Source organism: Drosophila mojavensis, unplaced genomic scaffold, assembly GCF_018153725.1.
Source record: "Drosophila mojavensis isolate 15081-1352.22 unplaced genomic scaffold, ASM1815372v1 contig_136, whole genome shotgun sequence".
Lineage (NCBI taxonomy): Eukaryota > Metazoa > Arthropoda > Insecta > Diptera > Drosophilidae > Drosophila > Drosophila mojavensis.
This window is the reverse complement of record NW_025318667.1, coordinates 5,065,236-5,092,729: the sequence shown is the minus strand read 5'-3', so window position 1 is coordinate 5,092,729 and position 27,494 is coordinate 5,065,236. Positions and strand designations below refer to the sequence as shown.

At 39.0% G+C, this 27,494-nt stretch overlaps 2 protein-coding genes across 3 annotated transcripts; both read right to left on the bottom strand.

Moving 5' to 3' along the window:
- Window positions 1-36: 36 nt before the first annotated feature.
- LOC6585944 (myristoylated alanine-rich C-kinase substrate) lies at window positions 37-7,417 on the bottom strand. Its single transcript, XM_002011532.4, has 3 exons — window positions 7,086-7,417; window positions 548-1,068; window positions 37-489 (listed from the first exon to the last, which is right to left on the bottom strand). Exons 1-3 carry the CDS (start codon window positions 7,100-7,102, stop codon window positions 344-346), a joined length of 684 nt encoding a protein of 227 aa, XP_002011568.1. The 5' UTR covers window positions 7,103-7,417; the 3' UTR covers window positions 37-343.
- Window positions 7,418-13,130: 5,713 nt separating this feature from the next.
- LOC6585943 (rho-associated protein kinase 2) lies at window positions 13,131-26,105 on the bottom strand. Of its 2 annotated transcripts, XM_002011531.4 has the most exons (11): window positions 25,787-26,104; window positions 25,637-25,689; window positions 25,010-25,148; window positions 18,626-18,771; window positions 15,666-18,548; window positions 15,326-15,600; window positions 15,072-15,238; window positions 14,823-15,007; window positions 14,248-14,353; window positions 13,949-14,173; window positions 13,131-13,592 (listed from the first exon to the last, which is right to left on the bottom strand). In XM_002011531.4, the coding sequence occupies exons 3-11, from the start codon at window positions 25,030-25,032 to the stop codon at window positions 13,505-13,507; spliced, it is 4,098 nt and encodes a 1,365-aa protein (XP_002011567.1). In that variant the 5' UTR covers window positions 25,033-25,148; window positions 25,637-25,689; window positions 25,787-26,104; the 3' UTR covers window positions 13,131-13,504. The 2 variants fall into 2 exon arrangements, with proteins under 2 accessions (XP_002011567.1, XP_032588985.1); XM_032733094.2 differs by having other exon boundaries at window positions 15,072-15,600; window positions 25,787-26,105.
- Window positions 26,106-27,494: the final 1,389 nt, after the last annotated feature.

The following is a 27,494-nucleotide window of genomic DNA, read 5'->3' as shown; positions in this document are numbered from 1 at the left end:
ACAGGCGTACATGCACTGGCGCCACATGTTGAAAAAAAAATGTACTAAAAACTAAACAGGCAGAGCTTGAGCTGCCCTTAGCTAGCAATGAGTGTGAGAGAGACAGTGTGTGCGTGTGTGTGTGTGTGTGTGTGTGTGTCAGCTGATTATGTATGTATATTAATTGTATGTATGCATGTATGCATGCTAGCAGGCCAAGCTTGAGCTGTCCTTGGGCTAGTCATGCATGTGAGCGAAAGGCAAAGGGAGAGAGCGAGAAACGGAGGGAGTGGAACAGTGTGTAACATAACTGTTAAGCTACAGTGCCTTAAAAAAGTGTGTAGATGTATGCATGTAAGTTAGCTTAATTGCGTTTCCTCAAGGCCAGGCGACTGCTGAGCGGACGCTTGAGCTTGGGCTCCTCTTCCTTCTGCTGCTGCTCCGATTCCTCGGCAGCGGTGTCCACCTCCGGCTCCGCCTTCACTGGCTTCGACGGCTTGCGACGATTGACTGCAAAAGTGAAGTTAATGTGAATGCGAAATTCGATTTGGGATTCAGCATCACTTACGTGCCGAATTGCTCTTGTAGCCGCCCTTGGCGTGGCCAGCGGCGGGTGCAGCCGGTGCCGGTGCCTGGGCGCTGGCAGCCTCATCATGGTCAGCGGGCTCCTCCTCGGTCTTCTTGGCAGCTGGCTTGCTGGCCGCCGGCTTCTCGTTGCGATGCTTCTTGGCGTTCTGCTGGCGGCGCTTCAGCGAATTGAGGAAATCATCGTTGGAGCGGAAGGGACGGATGACGGGGCCAACCTTTTTGGGCGGCTCCGTTGTGGTGGTCGTGGAGCTGGGGCCGCTCTCCTCCTGCTCATCGCCGTACTGGCTGCCAGCGCCGCCGGCACCCTCCTCATTGTAATCATCCTCCTCGGCGCCATCGTCGTTGGCCGGCGCCGCTGTTGTCGTTGTCGTTGGCTTAGCCGCCTTGCCCACGGGGCGACGCAGTGCAGCGATTCTCTTTGCCGGCGAAACGTTGCCAGCACCCTCCTCCTGGGCGGCAACCAGGCCGTAGCACAGTGCGCAGATAATGAAAAGCAGGCAGCTATTGCAAAAAAAAGAGCAAAGTAAAATCAATTTAAGGTTATGTTGAATATTTTAGGTTATGAGCACTATGCTATTTAATGAAGATAGTTACTTTGATTATTACGATAAGAGAAAAAAAGCTATAAAAAAAATGTACAGTATGAATTGAAGGTATAAGGAAATAATATTCCTTATCTTACAGGTTATGTAGAAGGCTTACGAACAAATGGTTTTTGTTTTGTTGAATAAGAATAGCTTTAAAGAGTTGCAAAACTGAGGCTATATCCATATATTGTAGTTACATTTGCTATTCATAAAGGTCTTAGTAGAGCTCTAAGCTGAAGGGGTTAGGAAGAATAATAATTCCGGTTTTTCCTATAGGCCTAGAGATTTTTGCTTTTCTTATGTATGCATGTTTGGCTACTGTAAGCCGGCTTGACTTGGAAACGTCGGCAGTATACGACCATCACATACCCCTTCATTTATTTGATGTATGATACTTATTTATTTATGACTGCGATCACAAATATATCGAAAATAGGAAATGATTAATGTTTATCAATTTTATAGGAAATCTTATGCAAATGTCATGAAAAATTTGAATTTTTTAATTACAAGATTCAAAATCAATTCTCTAAATCGATACTATCGATAAATGGTAAATATGGATGAATAAAGTGACGAACAACTCGTTCAACAGATCAATAAAATATATAAGATGCCATCTTGTGTCTTTCGTCACGCACACCCTTGAAACTAATATACCTTGCAATGGGAACAGAGTATATTATTTTTGCAAAGAAAAAAAAAAAAGTGAAATGAAATAAAAGCTATGAGCTCGCTGTTCGCAATCCGAAATATGTTGCCCAACGAGCACGAGGCACAATACATGTACATATATAATATATAGATTTTATATGTATTTACATATTATTATAGTATATATATTATTTATATATAAGTATATATGCATATGATATCTTTACAGTCTGGTTGAACGGGTTGTGCTGAGAACCTGAACCGGACTTGGTTAATAAAAATAAAAAAAAGACATAAACACGTCTCATAACTATATCTATCTACTACTATATATACACATATATACATATACATATATATCAGTTAGACCATAAAGATATGTATGCCTCGACGGCTGCTGCTGCTGCTTCTTCTTCCTCTTTTGGCGCCGCTGTGCTAACAATTATTAATGCTTTAAGGTCAGCTAAACGGGTTTTAGCTTTTATTTTTCACATTTTGCTTCTTTTTTTCTCATTCACTTTCGATTTCAAATTTATAAGTTAGCGCAGAATGAAACAAAAGACTTAGGCAGCGAACTTGTTTTGAAATACTTCTGGCCTGGACGCGCGCCCGCTTAGACATAGGCTAAGGTTAGTAGTACTGTGTAAGTAGGCACACCCACACAGATACAGGCTCAGGAACAGGTACAGGTACAGACCACCCCCCCTCCCCCCCTTCCCCTCCTTTGGGCAACAGGTGCTTATGCAAAAGGCAACAGCAACGGCAGCAATGGAAACCTGTTGCTCGTAGCCAGAATAAATTTGAATGCGCGCCTGCTGGTTGGTTAATAACGGTAAAATGTGCAAGCCACATTCAAATACAGCTGCCTGAGCAGGGAGAGGCCCCAGTCACGCCCCGCAGCCCACAGTCGCCCAGCTAGCGAAGACAACAGCTGCAATGGCCGTTAGCTATTATTGCTGTTGCTATTGTTGTTGCTCTTGTTGCTGTTGTAGCTGTTGCTGTTGTTGCTGTCGCCGGCGGGTTGCATCTTTTCGCATTGATTAGGGTCAACCGTGTGGCATGTCCAAGCGACTCTTTGCATTTCAATTGGACTTATGCAACCGCAGACTCATGGAAAGGTGAAAGGCGTGTTGCTGTTGTTGTGGGTGCGTGTTGCTGGCGTGCCTGGAATCAATAACAGTTGCTGTTGTTGCTGCCGTTGCTTGTACTATTGCTGTTGCTGCTGTAATTGCTGCTGCTGCTGCTGCTTCTGCTTACTTCTTAATCGAAATTCAAGTCAAGCCATGTCCAAGTCTATATGACATTTGGCTTTGAGCTCAACCGGTTTGCTTTTTGGCATTTTATAAAGCTAGATCGTTGGGGAGGGGGGCAAAAAAACTATTAGAGACAATGCTATACACACTTATACACACACACTTACACACATTTCTAAGCCAAGCCTCGTTATATAAGAGCAGCATTAGTTGCAAATTTATGATAAGCAAAAGCTGTCAAGAATCAATAAGTGGAAGGCGGAACCACATGCTCAATGATGCCGCATCATTATCATCATCATCATCATCATTGTCAACAACATCATCATCAGCAGCAGCAGCAGCATCTCAGCATCATTATAGATACCATAATAATAAGAGCAGCTACCGACTATCCACATACCCTCTAATAGCAGCTGCATGCATCTCCTTTGCCGTCTTATATTCGCACTCTTATACGCTCACTCACTCTTATACGCGGCCTGTGAACCGAACTGGTTCCATTTCGTAATTAATATGATTTGAATTTTTATGTATTATGAAATATGTTATTTAAAATGAAAAAAAAAAAAAAAAAAAATAAATCAAATTAAATTGAAAATTGATTTATTAAACTATTTTTGCACTCTCAGCTAAAAATTAATTTATTTTTTAAAACAAATTTTAGAGAATTTAAATTTTTAGCTAGTTGTGAGAATTGAGTTAAAATAGTTTTTATAGTTATTCATATTATTCATGAAAGGGAAATGAATAATTTATATTGGGTTGGAGCTAAGTAGTTGGAGACCTGAAGCTTGAATTGAACACCGTGTATACCCTCGTCTGATAAAACGTCTAGACTTTTCCGACTCGCCCACTAGGTGCATGACTAATACATTTGGAAAACGCATTTGAAGTGCTATAGAGCTGGAATTTGCAATACCTACTCAAGTTGACAGCACAAGTTCAAAAAGACGGGGAAATTCAAAAAGATATGGCGGATGATAAATCGGATAAAGCTGTATTTGCTGTAGCTTTACAGAAGCTCAAAATTTACTATTGACATTCTCTATTGATTGATTTGATCTGCACAAAAATAATATACATATATATAATTAAAATATTTTTTACAATAAATGTAGTTTTAAATCTAAAATATTAGAACTTTTAGTTTTCTAAAATATATTAGTTTTCAAATAGATGCAAACTCATAAAAGTTGGGGTAGGCTGCATAGTTAGCATACACACATATTTAGTATATAGTGTATGCATGTGTGTGTATATATTGAGGGGTATTTAAAGCAACTCAAAGTGTTTGCGTTTCAAGTCAGCGCCTCGAAGAGCTTATTCAACAAAATGGCAAAAAACTTTTAAGACTTTTGCTTTGTTTAAGCATCGGTATATATATATAGCACATATGGGTATATATATATATATTGTATATTATCACATGATTATGATTCGCATATGCGGAATTAGTTCATGGCGATGACGCCATCAGCCGAAAACGAGCTAAAAAAAAAAAAAAAAAAAGAAGCGAATTTGATTGGCAATAGCCATGCCCTCAGCTATGCAAAACGGGTCACTATGCTAATTGCCCAACTATATCTGGAGTTTGAGACAGCCGTAGTCATAGCTAAATATATACATAGTTATTTGTATGGGTATATGGGTATATAGGTATTTGTGGCATGGCGTTTCTAATAGTTCAAAACACAATTACGAACACTTGAATGACTTAAAGAAAAACGTGCACAATTGTTGTTGTTGTTGTTGTTGCTGTTGTTGTTGTTGTTGCTGTTGTCGCGTTAAGTGGGTTCAATAACGGTGCATTGTGTACGTGTTGCTGCCGCTACTGCTGCTGCTGCAGTTAGCCCAATCAGTTAGTCAAGTCGGCAAGCCAAGCCAAGTTCGTTGCCTGAGTCTTTTGATTTGTGTTACAGTTTCTTTATATGCTGTCGCTGTTGTTGTTGTTGTTATTGCTGACTTACATTGAATTTGGCTTATGAAATGCACACACACACACACGCACACTCATCATGTTGCCAATTCGCACAGTCCTTGAAAATCAGTTTAAAATACCAAAAGACAAAAAATTGTCTTTTTGTCTACAATTTTTTATTTTTGGCTCGCAAAATCCACTAAAATGAGTGTGTGAGTGTGAGTGTGTGTGTGTGTGTGTGTGTGTGTGTGTGTGTGTGTGTGTATTCTGGTTTGGCTTTTTGGCATGCACATGATCTGATCTCTCTTATTTAAATAATATTGCATAATGCGAGCGATTTGTGTGCGCCAAAAATGAAATGAAACGCATGTAAAACGACAGCAGCAACAACAGCAACATCAGCAGCAACAACAACAACAGCACTCAAAACTACAACAACAACAACAAGATACAACACCCCAAAAAGCAAGCGAAACTAAATTTAAATCCTGATCTTGCCGTCAAATTGGCGCTTGTTGCTGGCGTCTGCTGTGTTGCTGTTGCGGCTGCTGCTGCTGCTGCTTTTGTTGTTGTTGCTGGCGTGATTAATTCGCGCTATGCGATTAACATACATATTATATATATTTATTTATATGTATATGTATGTATGTGTCTGTCAGCTTGCATTAAGAGTGCAACCGTTAATTTATAAGACAACAACAACAGCAGCAGCAGCAGCAGCAGCAGCAGCAGCAACAGTTGCAACTGCAATTGCTTGGTAATTAATCCAATACACTACCACAGAGCCAGCTGCCCAGCAGCCAATTGTGTTGTTGTTGCTGCTGCTGGCGTGCAGGCGACAATGGGTAGAGCAGCAGCAACGGTAACAGACGGCAACAGCAACAGCAACAGCAGACGGCAGCATCAGCTGGCGACCTTGAAACATTTCTTTCAATCAATGCACTGACAGCTGGACAGACAGACGCTTCTCACAGCAAGTTGATTCTGCTTATGCTGTTGCAATTGCAACGGCAATTGCAGCTGGGAAATGCCATTTGCCATTTCTTTGTGCCGGCAAATGTCACAAGGCAACTGCTGCAATAGCAACGGCAACAGCAACGGCAACAACAACAGCGAATAGCGAACAGCAACAGCAACAAATGATAATCAACTTCGGCATTTTGCTTGAGACGTTGGCGTGTTAAAGTTCAGTTCAGGCATTCGGTTCACATACATTTGTTGCACCTACTTTCAAGCAACAAGTCGTGCCCAAATTATAGGAAAACAAGAAACACGCCAACAACACGACGTGCAAATACCCTGTAAACAGCTAATTTAGCTTCAGCTAAAATAGATTCAATTTTTGTTCAATTTGAATGAATACACTGTAAAAAATGAGTAAGAACAACGAAGGTAGCTAGATTAAATAAATAAAATACTGTTCAAATACCAGATTTGCTCAAATCCTGTAGATAAGTATATAGCAATAGCCACAGCTCTACAATGGATATTATGAAAAGAAATAAATATTGCAAATTTGATATATGTATAAATATGATCTAGATCCACTCAAGATGCAGCATACCAAGTTTCAGAGTGGTAGCACTAGCAGTGCCCGAATTATATGGGTCTGCTGCTGGAAACTCCACGGCTGCACTTCAGCTAAATCCTATAGATAAGTATACTATATAGCAATAGCCACAGCTCTACAACAACAGTGGATATTATGAAAAGAAATAAATATTGCAAATTTGATATATGTATAAATATGATCTAGATCCACTCAGGATGCAGCATACCAAGTTTCAGAGTGGTAGCACTGGCAGTGCCCGAGTTATATGGGTCTGCTGCTGGAAACTCCACGGCTGCACTTCAGCTAACTAAAGTATTTCAGCATGAATAGCTTAAGAATAGCTGGCAGCACTGGCATTACCAGTTGCACAGAGTAATAGCTAAGCTTATTTCGACATAATTCGAACAGGCTAAAAATAAAACCAGAACTGAAATTTTTTTTTTTAATTTAAAACACGTCAGCAAAAAAATACAAAAAAAAAAAGCAAAATTAATTTTAAAAATATATATAGTATATATTGATATATATATACATATATGTAAATCACTCACATGTTGAAGTACTTCATTTTGTATGTGTGTGTGGGAATATTTTAAAAAACTTGGAAAAAAAAGCTTGATTCGAATTTGAAAACGCGCGAAACGAACAAAAAATTCACGACGATTTTATTTGATTTATTTTCGGGCTGCAGGCACTGGGGAGGACTGAATGTGCGAGTGTGTGTCTATGTGTGTGTGGTGTGCTGTGTGTGTGTGTGTGTGCGTGGAGTTTGGAGACTTTTATTGTGTGTAGAGAGATGTGTGTGTGTGGGGCACAACTGAGAGTGCTGAGCGCTGGAGTTAAGCTTAAGCCACCGATCACGATCGACTTCTAGAGGCTGACTGAACGTTACTTATGCCGTGTGCATGGAGTTAACCTACCCGGCCATCCAATATTTTTCTGGCAGCCAGCAGTGCCAGTCGATGTAGCTGTTGTTTCTGTTGTTGTTGTTGCTGTTTTCTTCTCTTTTCTGTTATCTGTTGTTTTTTTTTTCTGCCACAGCGACGCCAGCAACAGCAACAGCAACAGCGACGAACAACAGGTTGCTGCTCGCCCGCCCTAAGCCAGCTAACCAACTGTAAATGACGGCAGCGGCAGCAGGAGGCGAGGCTAGGCGTGGCAGTGGCCGGGGGGGTGGTAGAGCTGGGATTGGGGCAGACCATGTTCGTAATTATATGCAAAGAGTGCATGGCGCACTTCTGGTTTGCCAGCCAATTTGTCATTGCTGCTGTCGTGACGCCTGCGTCGCTGTCACTGTTGCCGTTGCCGTTGCCGTTGCTCGGCCTCTGCTCCGGTCTCTGCCTCGGCCGCTGCTTATGCTGACAGCGCTGCCAGCGCCAGTTGGTGGCTTTTGACAGGTTTGCTTGGGTCTTTCGGCGTCGCAGCTGAAGCCGAAGCTGAGCTTTTATTTTATTGTTGTTGTTACTTTTTAGTATACACCCTGTAAACATATGATTAGACGAAGTGGGTAGATGGAACAGCTGCAAGTGCTAGTGTATAAAGACCCTATGAAGACTAAGCAAAAAGCGGCTCCAAATTTACAGCGGAAATTCATTCCTCGTGTTGCTAGCTGAAAAAAAAAAACAGTGTTGTAAACTGACCACACTCAATGCAAATTTTATAGTATTTTTATTTTTGGTATTTCTTTCTGCAGCAGGCTGTAAATATGTACTTAAAATTAACCATTTTGGACAAGTGGAGACTTGACATGATTGATTGGAGAGTAATGCTTGACTGTAAATCAACAAGTGGAGAGATTTTAAACTTGCAGAGCACAATATTTATATATTTTGGACATTATATGTTGAACATCATTAGAGGCAGATTTAGGTATTTTAAAACTAGACTGAAAGCGAACTTAACAAAAAAAGCACAGTTTCCCTTATTACTTATACTACAATACTTAAAAGCACTGTCTTACAGGGTATTTGACGGTGTGCATCTTGTCGCCTCTTACATTCTTTGCGAGCATCAACTTCATTTTTCTTTTCATTTCAGTTATTTATTTCATTTTTAAATTTTTAATTAAAACAACTTTTTTTTTGTATTTTTTACGAATTTTTATTAATTAATTTATTGATTTTTGGGGCAATTGTTGTTGTTGTTGTTAAACACGTCGTCTGGTAAATCCCGAGTACCAAATCAAGATGCGGCGTGTAATACAAAAAAAAAAAAGAAGAAATATCCAGATTTACATATATGTACATATCTAATTTATATATATACATATATCTATATCCATATTTGACACATATATTTATTTATATTTATATAATTTGATTCATATGCCATATTGGCATGGCCTTGAACTGATTCGCATTCGAAGTCAAAGAGAGAGAGAGAAAAAAAAAACATATTTTTGGCGCGGGCCAAACTTTAATAATTAATAATTACGCTAATGACAATGTTAATTATAATGTCAATGATGGGACTAATGCCCATGATCATGGCTTAATGAGCACTAACCAATCATATACCACACTTGGCCAGATGTTCTTCTGGCCAAAGACTAAAAAACAGAAAATATTGTTTGTATACAAAAAAAGAAGCAAATAAATTAAATTAAAATAAAAGTAAAAAATAATAAAAATAAAAAATCAATTAACAACTGGCCAACTTACCTTGAACTACAAAATATCAATGCAGCCTGAGAGGGGTGGGGCAGGGCGGTAGGTGTTAAAGGGAAGGCGGGGAGGGTCTCAGACATGCAGACAGCCGAGGGAAGTGCCCAGTCCATCACGTATGCTGCTAGATACGACTACCAGCTACCCTGTAACGTCAAATTCGTAGTTTCAGCTAATCCAAACTCTATCAACTCTAAGAATTATCGATGTTTAAGAAAATCTTCAATTATTATTATTTACTAAATATCTCTAAGTCTCTAAGTTTCCGAATCTAAGAACTTCGTCTGTCTTCATTGTCACACAACACAGCTAACTCGTTTACATTCTTCCAGGGTAAACTAGACAGATAAAACAGTTTTTTATCAGCCTATAAAACTATTAAAAAAAAGAAACAAAGAAAATCATAAACAATAAACAATAAAAAAAAAACCTTGTTCAGCGAGCGATGACACTGAAATCAAATCGACTCAAACTAGAAAAAAAAAATGTTTTAATCTGTATTTTGAATCGCATCGTATCGAATCGATTCGAATCGCATGCAAATGCAATCCGAGGCAATCAATGGAAGAAGTCATTTATCTAATCTAATATTCATATCATATTTCTCTCTCTCACTATCTATTTATCACATTTCTGAGTCTGTCTCTTTTCAGATTACAACGTATTAATAATTTTTATGATATGTAAATGTCGATTCAATGGGCCAGAGCCAAGCTTAAGCCAAGCCCCGATGCGAGCGTTGCGAACAGGAATGCAGCATGAGGAACGTGGAATGGGGCACATGAAGAAGAAGAATGTGGGAATAGGAAACAATAAATCGGGAAGGAGGAATGTGGAATGTGGAAAAACAAGAGAGCAAGGAAAGTGAAATGAGAAACGGTGGAAGTGGAACAAGAAGAAGAGTAACGAAAGCTGTGGAATGACGGTACAAACACAAACAGTGAACAATAGATATGGAACAGTTGGAAATGTGGAATTAATAATGAAGAGTGAGAAAACCAAAAAACAAAGAGAACGAGGACTGTGCAAGAGCAGAACAAGAACCGAGAAACGTGAAACGAGAAACAGAAAAGGGACGATAAACGAATGAAATACGTAATATTAAACGAGGTACCAAACATAATTAATCTCGGGAGTGAAAAAAGGGCAAGAGTATTATGGAAGACAATTACTATGTGAGAACCTAAATGGAGAGATCAGTAATAGCTCATGAATATATTTAAAGACATTGAATGGTCAACCAAACTCAAGACTAAGACAAAAGATTGGGGATTTGGTTGTTGTTTTTTTCTGAAAATATATATGATCATCGACTATTTACTTACCTTATGAACCTTATAAATAGAATAAAGACAACAATATTACATTTCTTGAGATATTTAGTCAACATTTATTCGTAGTGATTGCTTCCATTTGCATTAAGTCAGACTTGCTAAGAGCTTAGACTAGAGTTAAGTATACAGTTTGTTTTGGTTACATGTGATATAGATACATTGTATGATATATGCGTATATCTTAAGATAATTTCATTTATTTTCATTGAAATGCCATTCCATGGCATTGACAATACGAAATCGTTTCCGAAAGCTGTTGAAAAGCCGTTGGGACAGTCTCAAGTTGTTGCTCAGATCCAGAACCGAGCTGCTACTAGATCGAAATTAAACAAAACTCCATATATAAAGAACAAAAAATAATCAAACTAATTCTAATAACTAGGGAAATACATTTGTAACTCTATTTCGGATAGAGCAGTAGCAATTAGGCCAGATAGAATCTTTATCTGATATATACTGTTTGTATCTGTATATTCAAGATATCGATAGGGTCAACATGCTTTGCATTCTTATAGACAGACAGACGGGTGGATGGGCAGAGCAGAATGAACTGGCAGAGGGGCAGATAAGCACTGAATATTTCAATGGATCGATAGGCGAAATATATATGTAGATCGATAAGTGGACAGAGGAACATTTAACAGAAAGGAATTAAAGCTAAACAAAAGTTGAATAGATAAAAATAAAATAAAAAAATTGTATTTGTTTTAAATTTTTTACACATTACTTTATTTGCTCGTAGAGTTGCGCTTGGGCAAATCTATTCGACTTTCAGAGACATTTAATTACATACGCTTTCTTTTTATTTATACTAGCAATAGTATTAAACATAAACGTAATACGACTAATAATAAAAATAATAATAATAAAATTGTAATAAAAATAGAAATAAAAAATAAAGCAAAGCAGCGCTTTCGATCAAAGTTCTTTGTTTTGTTTTGTTTTTTTTTTTAGTTTCCACTAAAGACTAAAAGAAGTCAAAATTGTATGTAGAATGTTTCTTGTATTAGCAGCGATAACACTTATCGATGATGCGATCGATTACTTTTCGCATTGTAGCATTTTGATTTCTCTTTTCGTTTCATTTGCTTTCGTTTTATTTCGTTTCAGTTTTTTTGTTGTTGCCAAATTTCATATATAGAGTTTTTAGGCACACTTCGATAAGTATCTAATATATATGTATATATAAAATATGTTTGTTTAATATGAGAAAAATATGTCCAAGACTTCAAAAATAATCGAATTTCGTGATAAATGCAATAATTTGCTTCTTTGTAGAAAAATTCCTTTATCCCCCCCTAAATTACCACTTACATTTGTTAAACAGCGCTCACATTTTATACACTTAATACATAGACACACACACACACACACACACACATATATATACATTCACACATAATCAAAAACAGAAATAATACAGAATTTTTCGTTTTGGACAAAGATTCGTTTAGTTAACGCCTGCTGTCCGCTAGGTGGCGCCAACACACTCACACGAACACACACAAACACAGAGAGAGACAAAATAAATAATTTGTTTATAACTTAACAACTAAAACATATTTGATATTTAATACTTAGATGTAGCCTTTACACACAAACACAAGAAAAAATCTTGTGCCATGTTTTCTTCTTCTTTTCTTGTTTTTAATATGTTCGTTTACTGTTCATAACTCGCTAACTAGCTCCCTCTCTTGCGCTCTTAAGTAACTGCGTTATGGTTTCTCTATCTTTTATCTCTTTCTCTTACATTTTCTTTCATTTATTTAGTTTTGGAAGTATTATATGGAATTCAAGTGTACGATTTGTCACTAACTTTAGCTGCCAAGCGACTTAAGTATTTGATGTATAGATGTACATATATAAAAAATATATATATTATTGATATATGTATATAGTGTATGCCTGTTTCAACTATAACTTTTTTTCAAAAAAAAAAAAAAAAAAAAAAACATTTGGCCAATGAAATTCGCTACAACAAATATGCAAGGCACACAGATCTATATGTAAATATATATATCGATAAAAATCTAGAGTATATAGCATATATATTTATATGTATATGGTATATAGAACTTTTAACTCGACTCTCGTTGCTTATAGTTTAACATAATTACAGCGCTTTGTTTAGGTTTAATCGTTATCGTTATCGATATATATATATATATATATATATATATATATATATATATATATATATATACATAGATATATACATATATATATATATATCGCAATCGTTATCGTTCTAGTTACAAATCACTCGTTACTTTGCCTTAGCCTTAAATACTAACAAAAATGTTGGGAAATACAAAAAAAAAAAGTTGTATATATAAGTATATGTGTATAGAGTCTATATAGTATATGGTATATTTGATATATATGTATATAAGTACAGCTAAATTACGAACCTATTGGATTATATAATAGAGAACTCAGTTAACGTTTCAGGTTGTGGAAGTTGACGTTGCCATAGCAAAAACAATTGTTTATAGAGCATATACTTATAGTTGTTGTTTTTTTTTTTTTTTTTTTTTTTAACTTAACTTGACATTTTAAGAGTTTTCTTGTTTTTAGTGTAAATGAATCAAAAAATATCTTTTATATATGTGAATATATATTACGCGGGATCGATGTAGTAGTAGTTGTTGTAGTTGTAGTTGTAGTAGTATGCATTTATGTAGCGTTAAATTAAGTAGATATTTTAGTTATAAGTAGTTGGTATGAACATTAGATACAATCTGTTAGAAGACAACCTTTTGTTGTTTGCTTGTTTGTTGTGTTTCTCTTTCCAACATTTGAAATGAATTTGCAGCATCATCTTCCTCGCGCCACCCCATCACACATGCTCCAATTAGTTGTGTGTGTATATATATATATATATATGCATATATATAAATGAGTTTATACATATACAAATATACATGTATAGTGTATGCATCTGTAGCTAATTTTGTATATGCCAGACGAGCTTCATTGCTTCAACGAAGAGTTGGCCGGCAGCGTGGCAGAACGTTGCACGTTCGGCGCATACGGCTTGTAGGCGGAACGTGTCGATTGGCTGCAGCGACGGTGGCGGGTAGCGAGTGGTGATAGTAGATGGATAGTTGATGATGATCAAGATGATGGTGTGTGTTGGTGTAGTGGTATGCAGCAGGGCGCAACGGGTAGTTCAAAGGGAAGAAGCGCGAGTAGTTCGATTCGAACGAGAGTAGCGAGCGATACGAGCGAGTAGTTTGTGAAACAAGCGAGAAAAGAAAAATACGAAATCAATTAGCTTAGGATTAGATACACAAAAAGCCATTTATATTAGCAGCGAGTGGGTTACGGTTCTCCCTATAATAGTTTTGGCAACGTCAATGGGATTTCGGGGACTTTGAGCCGGTTTCTTTCTAAAGGACTCTGACTCTGTTTTACCTGGGCGATATTTTGCTGCCGTCTGTGGTGTTGTTATTGGATGAGTTGGCCTTGTAGCCGCTCTTCTGTATACGCTTGAGCAGGCGTGCCACCCACAGAGATTGCTCCTCGGGCGTGTTGGCCAAAAGCAGCATGTCGCGTGCGCTGCGCGGATCCAAATGCAGTTTGCATGGCGCCAGTGGATCTTGTTTGTCCACATGTTCCTTGTGTATCTTATTGCGGCATCTTGATTGGAGATCAGATAGAGAATGTGAAGATGTGTATATAAGGAACGCACTAATGATATCTGTTAGGCTTACCTCTTGCATTCGTAGGCCGCCGGCGGCTTAAACACGGACCAAAGCGGCTTGGCGCAGACGTCACAGAACGATGGCGTGTGGTACGTAATGTGAACAAACTCATGACCTAGACAGGGATAGCCATAGAGTGTGAGTGAGATGGGAGATGCAAAGGAAAGAGAGAGTTGAATTTAGTTAGTGTTTAGATTTGTATAATTTATAAGCTTTGCATTCGATTGTTTCTTAATATGAATTCAATCAGTCAATCAATCAGGCAGTTAATCAATCAGCAAAGATCAAATGATCATAAACAGTCAATATTATAGTCAATAAACAGTTAATTAGAATCAATCCTCAAGCAAGTATTAAATGATTAAATATACAGCTTATATCAATCATCATCAATCACTCAGTAGTAATGTTTATAGCCCAGGCTTAACGATACAGTCAACCATTTGTTTGCTTTTCAATCTATAATGTAAATCATCAATCTAGCAGCAAATCAATCAGGCAATCAATCGCTCAGTCAATCAGTCAAGGCTAACGCCTAGACCCACATCAAATAACTAATGCTTAATAATTCACAATTAAGTTACCCTTATGCAAAATGGTGCCTGGCCGCTCCTCATTGCTGCTGGCATGCAGAGTCGCATCCAACTGCTCATCGGGACGATGGGAGGCGCCCTCGCCGGCGTACAGCAGCTGAAAGATGCGCGGAATCTCTTTGGCATCGGCGCGTATGACGTCGCCTTGGGTAACGCTGCGCACATGATAGACTTTGCTGCAAGGCGAAGGGTTTATACGGTAAGATCCGTCTCAAACTCAGTTGAGGAGTAAAGACATACCTTAGATCGAGTATGAGCACGGGATCTGTTGTTTTATTCTTGTCATTTTCTGTATTGTAGAAGATGATTTTGCGGGACGAGACGATCACATATTGTCGCTTCCAGTTCTGGCCGCGGCGGCGATTCTGTTTATTTGGCACAGACAAGACGCCCTCGAAGACGGAGTCCTGTGTAAGTGAGAGAAGAAATAGTTGAGTCCGAGCAGAAAACAGAGTGAAAGTCTGTGCCTGTGTGAGTGTGTGTGTGTGCCTTACCTGAGTATCCTCTGGATCATTGTCGGCCGACGACAGCGAGGCCGTCTCGTTGAGCTTACTCTGTAGATGCTCAATTTCGGTGGCCTTGCAATCGATCTCCATGCTCATCTTCTGCTTCACCTGCTGATCCTCGACGGCCTGCTGTTGCAGATCCTGATATTTAAGCAGCATCTGGTTGTATTTCTCGCGCTCCTGCGACAGCTCCTGCTGCAAGCGACGCATCTCCTTTTCCTTTTTGCGCAGTTCGGCGGTGGAGCGAGCCTTGACCTTTTGTTCTAAAAAATACAGGAATAAATAATATGTATATGGAGCGCATTAGCAATGGACATGAGAGACTTACTTGGCCAGTCGGAGTCGCGACGATTCATGACCTCGGTTAGCTTGGCCACGGCCACCTGTTTGAGCAGCACTTCGTTCTTGCACTTCTCGCCCAGCTTGGCGATCTCCTCGTCCTTGGCGATGCGCTGTTGCTGCAGCTCCTCGAGCTGTTTCTTGTGCTGCGCAAGCATTTCGTCCAGTTCGCTGCTCTTCGATTTGAGTTTCTTGTGCAGATCGGCTTCGGTTTCTTTGAGCGCGGCTATAGTCGCCTCCTTGGCATTGATCTCGTTGCGATGCTTCATTATGAAGTCCTTCAGTTCGAGCTCCTTGATGGTTTTCTCCTTCTCGAGATCGGCCACCGTTTCCTCGGCGATGGAGCGAGCAAGAGCCTCCGAATCGGCGCGAGCGACAGCCACTTGCACTTGGTGCTTCAGCGAGACGCGTTCCTCCTCGAGATCCTCGATTTTGGACAAACGCTCGGCGCTCTCTTCCCGATTCTCGTTCGCCTGCGTCTTGTACAGGCGCGAGAAGCATTGCTCCGCCTCCAGCTGGGCTTGCAGCTCCCGATTGTTGGCCAATGCCTCGTGATGTGTGGCCTTCAGCTGCGTTAGATCCTCCTCCAAGCGTCGCTTAGCCTCGCGTTGCGCCGCCAGCTCCTTCTGCAGCTGAGCCTCTCGTGACCGCAAATGCGCCACCTCCGAAGTGTGCAAACTTCTTTCGGAGAGCAGCGAGTTGCGTTTGATATGCTCCTGATCCAGCTGGGATTGGAGTGCGGCCACCTTTTCCGACTCCTGCCGGCACTCGCCCTCCAGCTTCTGTAGACGCAACTGGATTTGGCGATAGTCAACGGACAGCATGCTCAGCTGTCGCTCCTTCTCCTGCGAATTCTGATCGGCCTTGATGCGTGCGGATTTCTCCTCATTGAGCTTGGACTGTAAGGCCTTCACCTCCTGCAGATTGGCCTCTTCGCGCGAGACGAGACGCGACTTCTCCGTCTCCTGATGTGCGCGCACCTCCTGCTGATAGCGACCCTGTGCGGCCTTGAGCTCGAAATCGAGACTCGCATGCGTTCGCTCCAGTTCGCTAATCTTCTCCAGCAGCGCACGATTATCCTCCTGCGCCTTCTGCTCCCGCTGCAGCGAGCGCTCCAAATCATTTGTCAGCGTCTGCATCTTGTTCTCAGCTTCCTTGTGGACAACCTTCAGCTGGGAGCGCAGCGTTTTCTCCTGCGCCACCTGCGCCTGCAAGTCGGCATTCTCCTGATCGAGCTCCTCCTTCTCCTTCTGCAGCGTCTTATTCAGCTCGACCAAGTCGCGCACCTTCTCCTCGTGCGTTTTCAGCGTGAAGCCCAGCTCGGCATTCTGCTTCTTCAGCTTCTGTGTTTGCTCCGTTTCGTTCTTAAAGCTCAGCTCCATGTCGTGCAGCTGTTTCTCGAGCGTGAGAACCTTCTCATTGATATTCAGATCACGCATGCGTGTCTTTTGCTCGTTCTCCAGCTTCCGCTGTGTCTCCACAATCAACGCCTCCGCCTTCTTGCGCAGCTCAATCTCCACCTCGACCTTCTGCATGGCCACCTTGTAGTTGTGCTGCCTCAGCGTCAAATCCATTTCATACTCGCTCGCAATGCGCTGCAAGTCGGCCTCTCGCTTGGTGATCAAATCCAGTTGTTGCCTCAATCTCGTGTCCTGCTGCTCCAGTGCCTCGCAGCGAGCCCGTTCCCGTTCGAGCAGCGCCTCGAGCCGTTTCAGCTCATTCGAATTCGACGGCCGATGGCGATGATTGTGTCCATGATTGTTATTTGCATTGGTGCTGCTGTTCACCGACTGTGACTCCTTCGATTCGGCATCGACTGTGTCACTCGACAGCAGCTGATAGTCGCCCGTATAGGTGAAGCCAATGAAGGGCAGATGATTGCCATCGAAACTCTTGGGCACCGGAAACATCTCCTCTGGCTTCTCATCTCGTTCAATATCCTCGAAATTGCGCGTATCATCGTCGGACGTCAGCTCCGGCACCACAGGCGGCACACTCTGTCGTATATTATCAAACGACCACGTATCGTTGCGAAAGAACGGATGCGCCTTGATGTCCTCGATGCCATAGCGACCCAATCGCTGTGTCCGATCCGTGAGGAAGGCGCGTATCAATGACTTCGCATTCTCACTGATCTCCACCTCGGCGGGAAAGCTAAGCGAGTTCTTGTGATCCATGATTTTGCCATAGGTGCCAACGAGTGAGTCCGCATAGAAGGGCGTCTCGCCGAATAGCATCTCATATAGGAATATGCCCACCGACCACCAATCGCACTCTCGGCCATACTCGTTGTCCACGCCCTGAGACTGCAGCACCTCGGGACTGATGTAGTCGGGTGTGCCCACCGCATTGCTGGACACCACCTGACCGTTGGGGCCCATGCGCATGCAGGTGCCAAAATCGGCTAGCTTCAAATGGCCATAGCTATCCAATAGCATATTGTCGGGCTTAACGTCGCGATGCACAAAGCCCATATTGTGTATGGTGTCCAAGGCGAGGACCACTTCCATTGTGTAAAATATGGCCCATTTCTCGGGTATATCATAGTCACCCATTAGCGTGACTATATCACCGCCCGGCATAAAGTCCATAACCATGTACAGGTATTTGCTATCCTGGAATGCGAAATGCAATTGTACAATCCATTCGGAGTTCGCGTGCGCCATAATGTGACGCTCCTCCCAGAAGAAGGCGGAATCCGGACGTTTCATCATCTCAAATTTGGATAGCCGTTTCATGGCGTACACCTGACTGGATGACTTATGCCTGACCAGCTGCACCTCGCCAAAGGCACCAGCTCCGATCAGTTTAATGAAATCGAAATCATCCACATTCATGCGCAGCTGATTGATCTGCTGTGCCAGGGGCTTATCTATTATTGAAAGGAGAGTGAAATATATGTGTATAAATATCATATATGAACGATATATCTCAGTTTATAATACTTACATTTACATGCATATTGATCGATATTCTTGAAACGCTTCAGCGATTCGTGACTACAATCGCTAACCAGAGCCGAAACCGTGTCCAGCAGGCAGTCCACGTTGCAGCTGCTGGTCGGATCGCGCATCTCGCGCTCCAGCGCCTTCGCTCTATAAAGGAGGAAGAACAAAAACTCATCATTAGCAATGGAAATCTAATTTGATACATTTATCGATAGACGATCTCACTTTGTTGCTTATCAATCAAGCTAAATTATACTTGATTGATAGCCGATAACGATTACGATAGCAGCTTCTAATGATCAACGCGATTATACATTATATTAATACAAATTTAATTTAATAATTTATCGAAGAACAGCTTGTTTAAGTTTTCTATAGAAGATGACGAAGGAATTCATATTGATTTAGGCTTTCTGTATATTTAATTTCCACTTAAATCATATCTATCGATTGCGATTAGCGATAAAAATAATGCTACCAATATAATGTCACTGATTTTTTATTACTGAATTCTCCGAATTGTCTGTATCTGTCTCACAATTAAGTTCAGCTGAGCGACACTGCCTAACAAAATCGTAGTATTTGAAAACCGATCATGATATCCTTATCTACATTATGATATCAGAATACCATGCGTATCGATAGCAGTGCTGAATTAGGTCTATCTATTGCTATCCAGAATGGATCTAACCCTTCAAAAGAGGGAATTTTTTCCCCCAAAAGGTTTTCAGTGTTCGATAGTGTTATTAAGTCATTGCAAAGACATGATAGCCCGCTTCCGACAGCAACAACAATAAAACTGGAAGTTTTCGTAATCAGCTTCATTATTTACATGATGCGGAAAAAAAGCGCGTTCGATTACTCACATGCTTTATTGATATAAGCGAACCGTCTCGGGGGGGGGCGCAGAGAATTTATGACTCAAAAACAACAGACAAATAGGCGCTACGACCATGCAGTATTATAGGAGTCTACTACAAACCATTGGCTAGTCTGACAAAATTGTATTTTGAGTTTTAAGAGGTACAGATTGTTCACTGAAGTTTGGAACTAGTTCGTTAACACTGATTCATTCAAATGAACTACGGCACGTCGTATTCATTAACTTTTATGCTAATTGTAGCAGTCTATAAAATGAACTAGTCATAAAAGGAGCTCTATTGAACTAGTTCATAAAATTGATTTATAGCTCGTAGCTGAATTCTCTCTCTCTCTCTCTCTCTCTCTCTCTATAACTTGACACTATAAGAGTGCTTCTTACTATATCAAACAAGTAATCCTAGCCTTCTCTATATATAAATAAAGAGCGCATAAACCATATCCTACGACTATATTATATCCCTTTTGTAAGAACTTATACTAGATTAATATAATAATATTCGCCTCCACTTAGAGTCCTTAAAAAAATCGTATACCTAGTAGGGTTATTATAGCCATGCCTTACTGTATCTAATTGATTTAGGGCATAGACTCTTCGGTCGTTAGAGCAAATAAATTGTTTAATTTTCTCGTTTCCTTCTCGTTTTCTTGCATTGCGAACCTTGACTTTATCGCAGAGGCAAACGCTCCACATGTTGACTTTGATAAATATACATATATATGTATATATCTACTATGTATACATGTGTATATATATTTTTGATATGGTTAACTTATGCGGCGATGCATCGTGTTTTCTTGTTCGCTGCATGCGAAACAGACAAATGCAAATAATAGAAAGAATGCATCGGATATATTAGCTAGGTCTAACTACTTGACGTTTTTAGTTTAAGATGTACAGCTTTTAATGCGTAATTTGTTTAACTAAATATATATAGATACGATTCTTAAAACTTTCAGTTTTCAATCTTTTTATAGGGTATTTCATAGTCGTTGAACTTGCAATAAGATATTCAGTCTTTCAATATGCAATGTTGTTTCCCTGAATGAACGATAACTCAGTCACGCAGATTGCCACGCCCACAGACTCTACAAAAGGGGCAAATGCTATCGCTAGAAGAAGAAGAAGAGGCTGACGAAAATCCTAAAGCTGAGTAATTTGCTAAGCTATTTTTTGAAGCAAACTTAGGAAGTTTAAAAGTTTCTGGTTAAGATTTGGTGATTGATTAATTGAATGACTAATTGCTTGATTAACTAACTAATTGAACAACTTTAAAACTGCTCAGCTCTTGCGAGTAAACATAAAAAACCACAAGCAAAAAAGTTTCATTAACAAATTAAGTTCTTATCGCCAGAGTGTAAATATATATATACATTATGTGTATATATGTATATATATTTGTATATATTTGTGACACTATAACAATTCATTCATTAATCAATGCAAGGAAGCAAATGGGCAGAACATAGATAGAAGTTCGAGTCAGGAAGATATTGAGCAGCTACGTAACGTAACGTTTATTACGTAACGTAAACAACTTGTGAAAAGGAAATGGGAGATAGAAGACAGTTGTTCAAGGTAGGAGTTGGAGATAGAGAGAGAAGAGTAAGGGAAAGAGAGTGCAAACAGAGAGAAAGAAAGGGAGAGGCACAGCGAGAGGGAGTGAATTTAAGAGTAAAAGAGATCGAGAAATAGAAAAGGAAGACAGATAAAGAGCAATATAGGCAGTACAAAGAGCTAAAGTCATACTAATTAGAGACACAAAGAGAGAGTGTGTTAACGGTAATTATAGACGAACAGCGAGAGAGGCGTATAAGTAGAAATAGAGATAAAGAAGTAAACGGCGTTTGACAGCAACCAAACGATGCAATTATTATATATATATATATATATATATAAGAAGTAATAAGCCTGAGAGACATAGAGAGCGAGAGAGAGACACAGAGAGGGAGTGAGAGAGACACCGAGATCGTCTTTTGAAGTGTTTTGTAGAGCCGATGACAGACGGCGCAAAATTGATACTAAAAGGTGTTTGAATTGTTGTGATTTCATCATCGCCCGATACGGCTTGACAGAAAAGCCAAATACAAATGACAACAACAACAACAACAGCAGCAGCAACAGCAGCAGCAGCAGCAGCAACAACGGCTGCAACAACAACAAATGGCAACAACCAACATGGAAAAGTGGAATTTTCAAAATTGTATTTGAGATTTTTTTTGTTTTGCTTTTTTTTTTTTGGCAATGGCTACAACAACATAATTATGAACAGCCGCAGCAGCAGTAGCAACAACAATAATAAATACATAATAAATCACAACAACCATAGCAACAACAACAACAACAATATGCTGCGACAACATTATCGTCACCTAGAGACAATATAATTGTAAATTTAATTTATGCACGCGCACCTAAATTTTTTAGCTCGTTTCAAGCTAGACTTTTTAGCCCAAAAAAAGCTACATCGGCTGAGCATAGTCGACTGTCCAATACTCGCTCAACATTAAATGTAATTATGTATCATTTTACTATATAATTTTAGTCAGAATATGAATTGAATGTTTATATTGTATAGAGTGTAAATAATTCCCTAAATGATAAGTATAAGAAGTATAAAAAATTGTGGAACTTTTTCAATGCAGTTTAACCACGATATATATACATATATAAATACGTGCATAGGCTCTAGCTGCGATAAGGACAGATGAATCGATCATCTATCTATATCTTACACATAGCACAAAGTCAAGCTCATTATATATAGATAAGGCTATACATAATCAAGATAAATAGCTATTATATTAACAATATATAATTGAAATAGCTATAATAAATATAATAAATAATATTGAGTTTATGATTTCCATATAATGAAAATATAAAGCTTACACATATTCATGTGATTTATATGTATATGAAGTTAAGATTTCCAACTATTCAGAATCAGAATTTTCCTATACAAATCTAGTTACAAGTTGATATTTTGAATTGAGAACAAGTTGAAGTCTCGAAAAATATATACATATATATATGATACATATTTTTTGAGTGTATAAGTGTATTTAAAATCTGTCCATTTGGACAATGATTAAATGTGGTAAGTATAATTAACGCGACGTTAAAAAAAAGTCAGTCAAAGGGAAAATCCTCAGGAGGGTTTAGTGGATGGAGTCTTCAATCTTCATCTGCTGAAACCGGAGAGCAATTCAACCTTACCAGTTGGGCTCAAGCTTGATGAGGCAGTTTTCATTTGTTGGGGTGGGCTCTGCAGAGTCATATATGATATCTATAATGTGAAATTCCCTTTTCGGCATCAACAGAGATTTGTCGCATGTCTTTTGATTAGCTCGAAATTTCGTATAAATCTCACTGTTTGCTTTCGAGTCGAAAGCTTTCGCACACAGAGACAAAGCACACGCACGCTTAATGCAGCTGCATTTAGTTAAGGCAGCTATCAACGGCGCACCAATACAAAGCCAAAGGCACACACACAGACACAGAGATGTACACAGAGATGCACACAGATACACAGGCACAGAGGCTAGTCCAGGTATTCCAACAATTTGGCGTAATAATTCTTTTGCGCTTCAGTACAAGCAAAACAAAACAGAGAGAGAAAAACAAAATGAAAAGAAATTCAAATTCAAATTCATTTCCGTGCCAATGCCAATGCGAATGCGTTAAAGCTATTATTATTTTTAAGTTTATTATTATAAATTGTTTTTGTTCTTGTTGCAGTTGTTGTTGTTGTTATTGTAGCTGCTGCTTCTGTTGCTGTTAGTTTTTAATGGCCAAGTGCATTGCAATTGGCGTAGCTGCTTTTGCTTATGGCCAAATGTTTTTAGCACCTTTGCCGTTTTTCAAATACATTTGTAGTGCTCACCCTTTGTGTGTGCGTGTGCGTGCGCGTGTTTGTGTGTGTGTGTGTGTGTATGTGTGCGGGTGTGTGTATATATGGCTTATAAAAATTGAAGAATTTCTCTAAAATTTTTTATGATTTTCTTTAGGATACGCAACGTACCGTTCCGGCTCTAACAGATGCAGTGCAGCGGGCATCCAATACCACATATCTCTGTCCACAGAGCACCGACTCTATAGATATATATACTCTATATCTCTCTTTATATATACTATAGTTATATGTATCTTTGCTCTTATAGTTTTTGCGAAACGCGTTTCACGCACTGCGATGCGCCGCCTGCAACTGAAATAATGCTCTCTGCTTGTTGGCCCAGTCGCAGCTTGTTGTTTTTTTTTTTTTTCTTCTACCTATATATATATATATATATATATATATATACATTATATATATTATTTGTTTTTAGTTATTTTTTTTGGTTTTTTGTTTTTGTTTTTGGTTTGGTTTGCTTACAAATTTTAATGCGAAAATGGCAAATTTATGAAAAGTCGCCCGCCCGGCCACCAGGCACGGGCATGGCCAAAATCGTTTTGCTCACTCGCTTGTCAATTTGATTGCCGCTGCCGCTTTGAACATTGATTATGCTAGGTGTTTTCAGCACTGATGTTTTTCGTATACCCTGTACGAACACGCAATTGGCTATGCTGTCAAAAGCAGTAAAGACAAGCGGTAAACTGAGAGCGATTACAATTTGTTCCCAATTGACGAAATCGATAAATATCGTTTCATGATATTTATATATGCTACGAATTATGCAGCAAGTAACATGGCTTGATTTAGCTATTTATCGACGAGACTAAAAGAGCACTCTGACATCGACACTTTGATTAAGCGAAGATCGATAAATATCGATATCAATCAGAGCTCAAAAGTACGTACTTCTATATATTAATTCAGCATATTCAAGATTAAACCATTGTCAAGGCTATTTACTATGGACCCTCATTTACCTAGTAACATATAACATAGCCATATAGCATCGATAAATATCGACATCAATTGCTAGCCCATGTAACAAATGGCACATAGGTACTTCTACCTATAAAGCAGTGTAGTACATTTACTAATTATTCTCCGACTCTATCATAGTAAAAATATTCAACTCGCTTTTATTTCATACCGTTTCAAACTTATTTGGTCCGATATCAATGTAGACTCATAGAATGTATCAGAGACAACTTTTATTGATCATCCTAATCTTGTTCGTAATTTAAAGGTAGACCTGCATACCTGTTGCTTGTATTACTTATTGTATTAGTTCCCAGATGGAATTGTATATACCCTAACTTTGCGCATAGCTAAGTCGCTTAGATACTGAACTCTGGATATCAATTGAAAACTTGAATGAATATGTCAACAGAAATAGGAAGCTCAAGGCTGTGCATAGGGTATCTACAAGTTGATCATTCAAACTGTCGAGCACATTTACTTGTTTTGTTTTTAGCTAAATTTGTAAATCTTAAGTGAACAAATCTGAGCACTCATTCAGTTTTAGACAATTAATTGAACACTAGTCGCAGTGCGTGAGCATGTGCATGTGTGTGTGTGTATGTGTGTAACTATTAGTATATAGTATTACTCACCGACGCCGCCTTTCCACATCCATTCTAAACTAATTGGTAAACGTCCTGTCCAATCTTCCACTGCGTCTGGCTTTCAACTGCCGCATGCAATTCGCCTCGCCTTCTGCTTTGGCTTTATTGTGGATGTGTTAGAGCAGCACTGCAAATAGGTAATAGATATAGATATATAAAATATATATTTTTGTATTGTACCACATACAAACTTAAAGTGTAGAAGTGTAGAAGTTGAGATCGAACTACTATAAACCTTCTAGCTCTTTGCCTTGATATTGAATGAATTCACAATTTGCATAGCTTGGGTATTAAATACTATGCCTAAATGTACCCAAAATGATAAACTTTAAAATGTACCTGCTTCTATTTAATATATGATTCACTTAAGTCTTTTGGAATACACGAATTTGTTAAACTTATTTTAAGTGCTTTTACACCATATGGTTTGAGCGCAGATTTGTACCTGTTGCTCATAATGAATGCTCACTGTACTCTGACAAACGCGAGAATAAACATACACACATGTGAATATATATAACTAGTATGTCAATTTCCACGAACATACCCCACTCTAAATAACTAAAGGTACAGGGCATAATTATCTAAGATCACGCCGAATGCGCAGCATCTTACCTGCTGCTAAGGTACGCCTTAAAAGCCGTTGCTCCACTGCACAAGGATTGTTGCTGCAACACCAAAAAACAAACAAAAAATAGATATAATATGTATTAAAATTAGTTATACATGGAAAATATTCCTAAATAAATGCTGTTTGCCGCTCACCTGAAGATGAAGCCCAGCTGGGCAATAACTGTTGTTTTTGTTGCTGTTGCTGTTGGTCTTGTTAGTGATGGACTGTTGATGAGGTCACGAGCGGGTTTTTGTTGTTGCGTGTATTCCTCGTTGTTGTTGTTGTTTTTGTATTTCGTCAACCACTTGAGGATTCAAATGGTCTGCGAAGGAGTAGCAGATGCAAATGCCTAAGCGACAGCTTCGACAGCCGTCGGTAGCCAACGCCACATGCGGGCAGAGACGAGAACGACAGCCCAGGCAGGCGCACACTATATATGTATATTTATATATCTATACGCATATATAATTTAAATATTATATATAGAATATTAATATATAATATTTATTATATATAATATATTTATATATGTATATTTAACTTATATATACATGCAGATATATGTGTGTGCCAATGTCCAGGTAAATGTGTTTGTAATTCGCCTCGTCAACTGGCACTAATGTTTAAGTACTTGCACGATTGAGCCGTTCCGTTATATTTGTATAGTTTATTTAATACATCTATTTTTCGCTTTCCTCAACTTTTTTTGGCAGCAAGTTTTTTGGCGAAACAAGCAGCAGCAGAAACAGCAGCAGCAGCGACAGCAACAGCAGCAGCAGCAGCAGCGATTTCGTTGTGTTTGTAAACATGCAATGTGTGGCACATTGATTGTTGTTTGCGCTGTGCGCATGCAACAGTTGCAACAGTTCTTTTTCCTTATTTTTTTGGTTTACTTTTGGCTGGACGCAGCCGAGAAGACTTGGTTACACGATTTTTTGTTTTGTGGATTTTTAACAGAGCCCAAATCCAAATGGCAGCGTCACAGCAAATTGTTCACCTATTTTACGATCACACTAAATTTTGCCCCGAAATATACCAAAATGGGCATTTTCTAGCGGCAAACGGTCACGCTTATATTATTTGGTATTTTTGTCGTATATGTTCACCTAATTTTTAAAATAATGATCGTGTGGTATTTTCATGTGAAATAACCGTTGACAGTTGTTGCGATTGTGCCTTACATTAATTATTGCTCATAGTAATTAGCATAATTAATTCATTATTAAGCATAACGTAAATATGATTATCTGATTATCTTTAAACAATATGAACTTAATCCAAATAACTTGATTGCCGAATAATGTGTCGCACATAACAATCGAATATTATTTCGATAGCAGACAAAGCAGCTCTAACAGTGTTCGCAATTCCGATAGTTCTGCGCAAAGTATATGCCGTTTATGGTATTTTCTATCTCTAGAATATGTTCACACTGTGATCGATCGGTAACCCAAACTTTATTCAAATGAATTGCGCCATTAATAGGTATAAATTTTATGTCATATTTTCAATATTTAAATTAGCTTAGCTACTTCGCATTAAACATATATATTAATTAATAATAACGATATTAAATAGTACAACGAAGACGGTAGAATTTCGACTAAACATACTTTAGTAAAAAGCGCGAATGTAATATGGAAACATTTCAATTTTATGACTTCATGTTTCATTTTTGTATTTGAAGCACTTCCGATTACGTTCATACATGTATAAAACTATGCGATGATGATGTCCATGTGCTGAAATACAAAATACTTACCTTGTGACGTCAGCAAAAGGCTAACACATTACTTTTTGCAATCTTTTTGACATAGAGTTTGCGTACCATGAGTGTGTGCCGGTGTGTGGGTACACGTT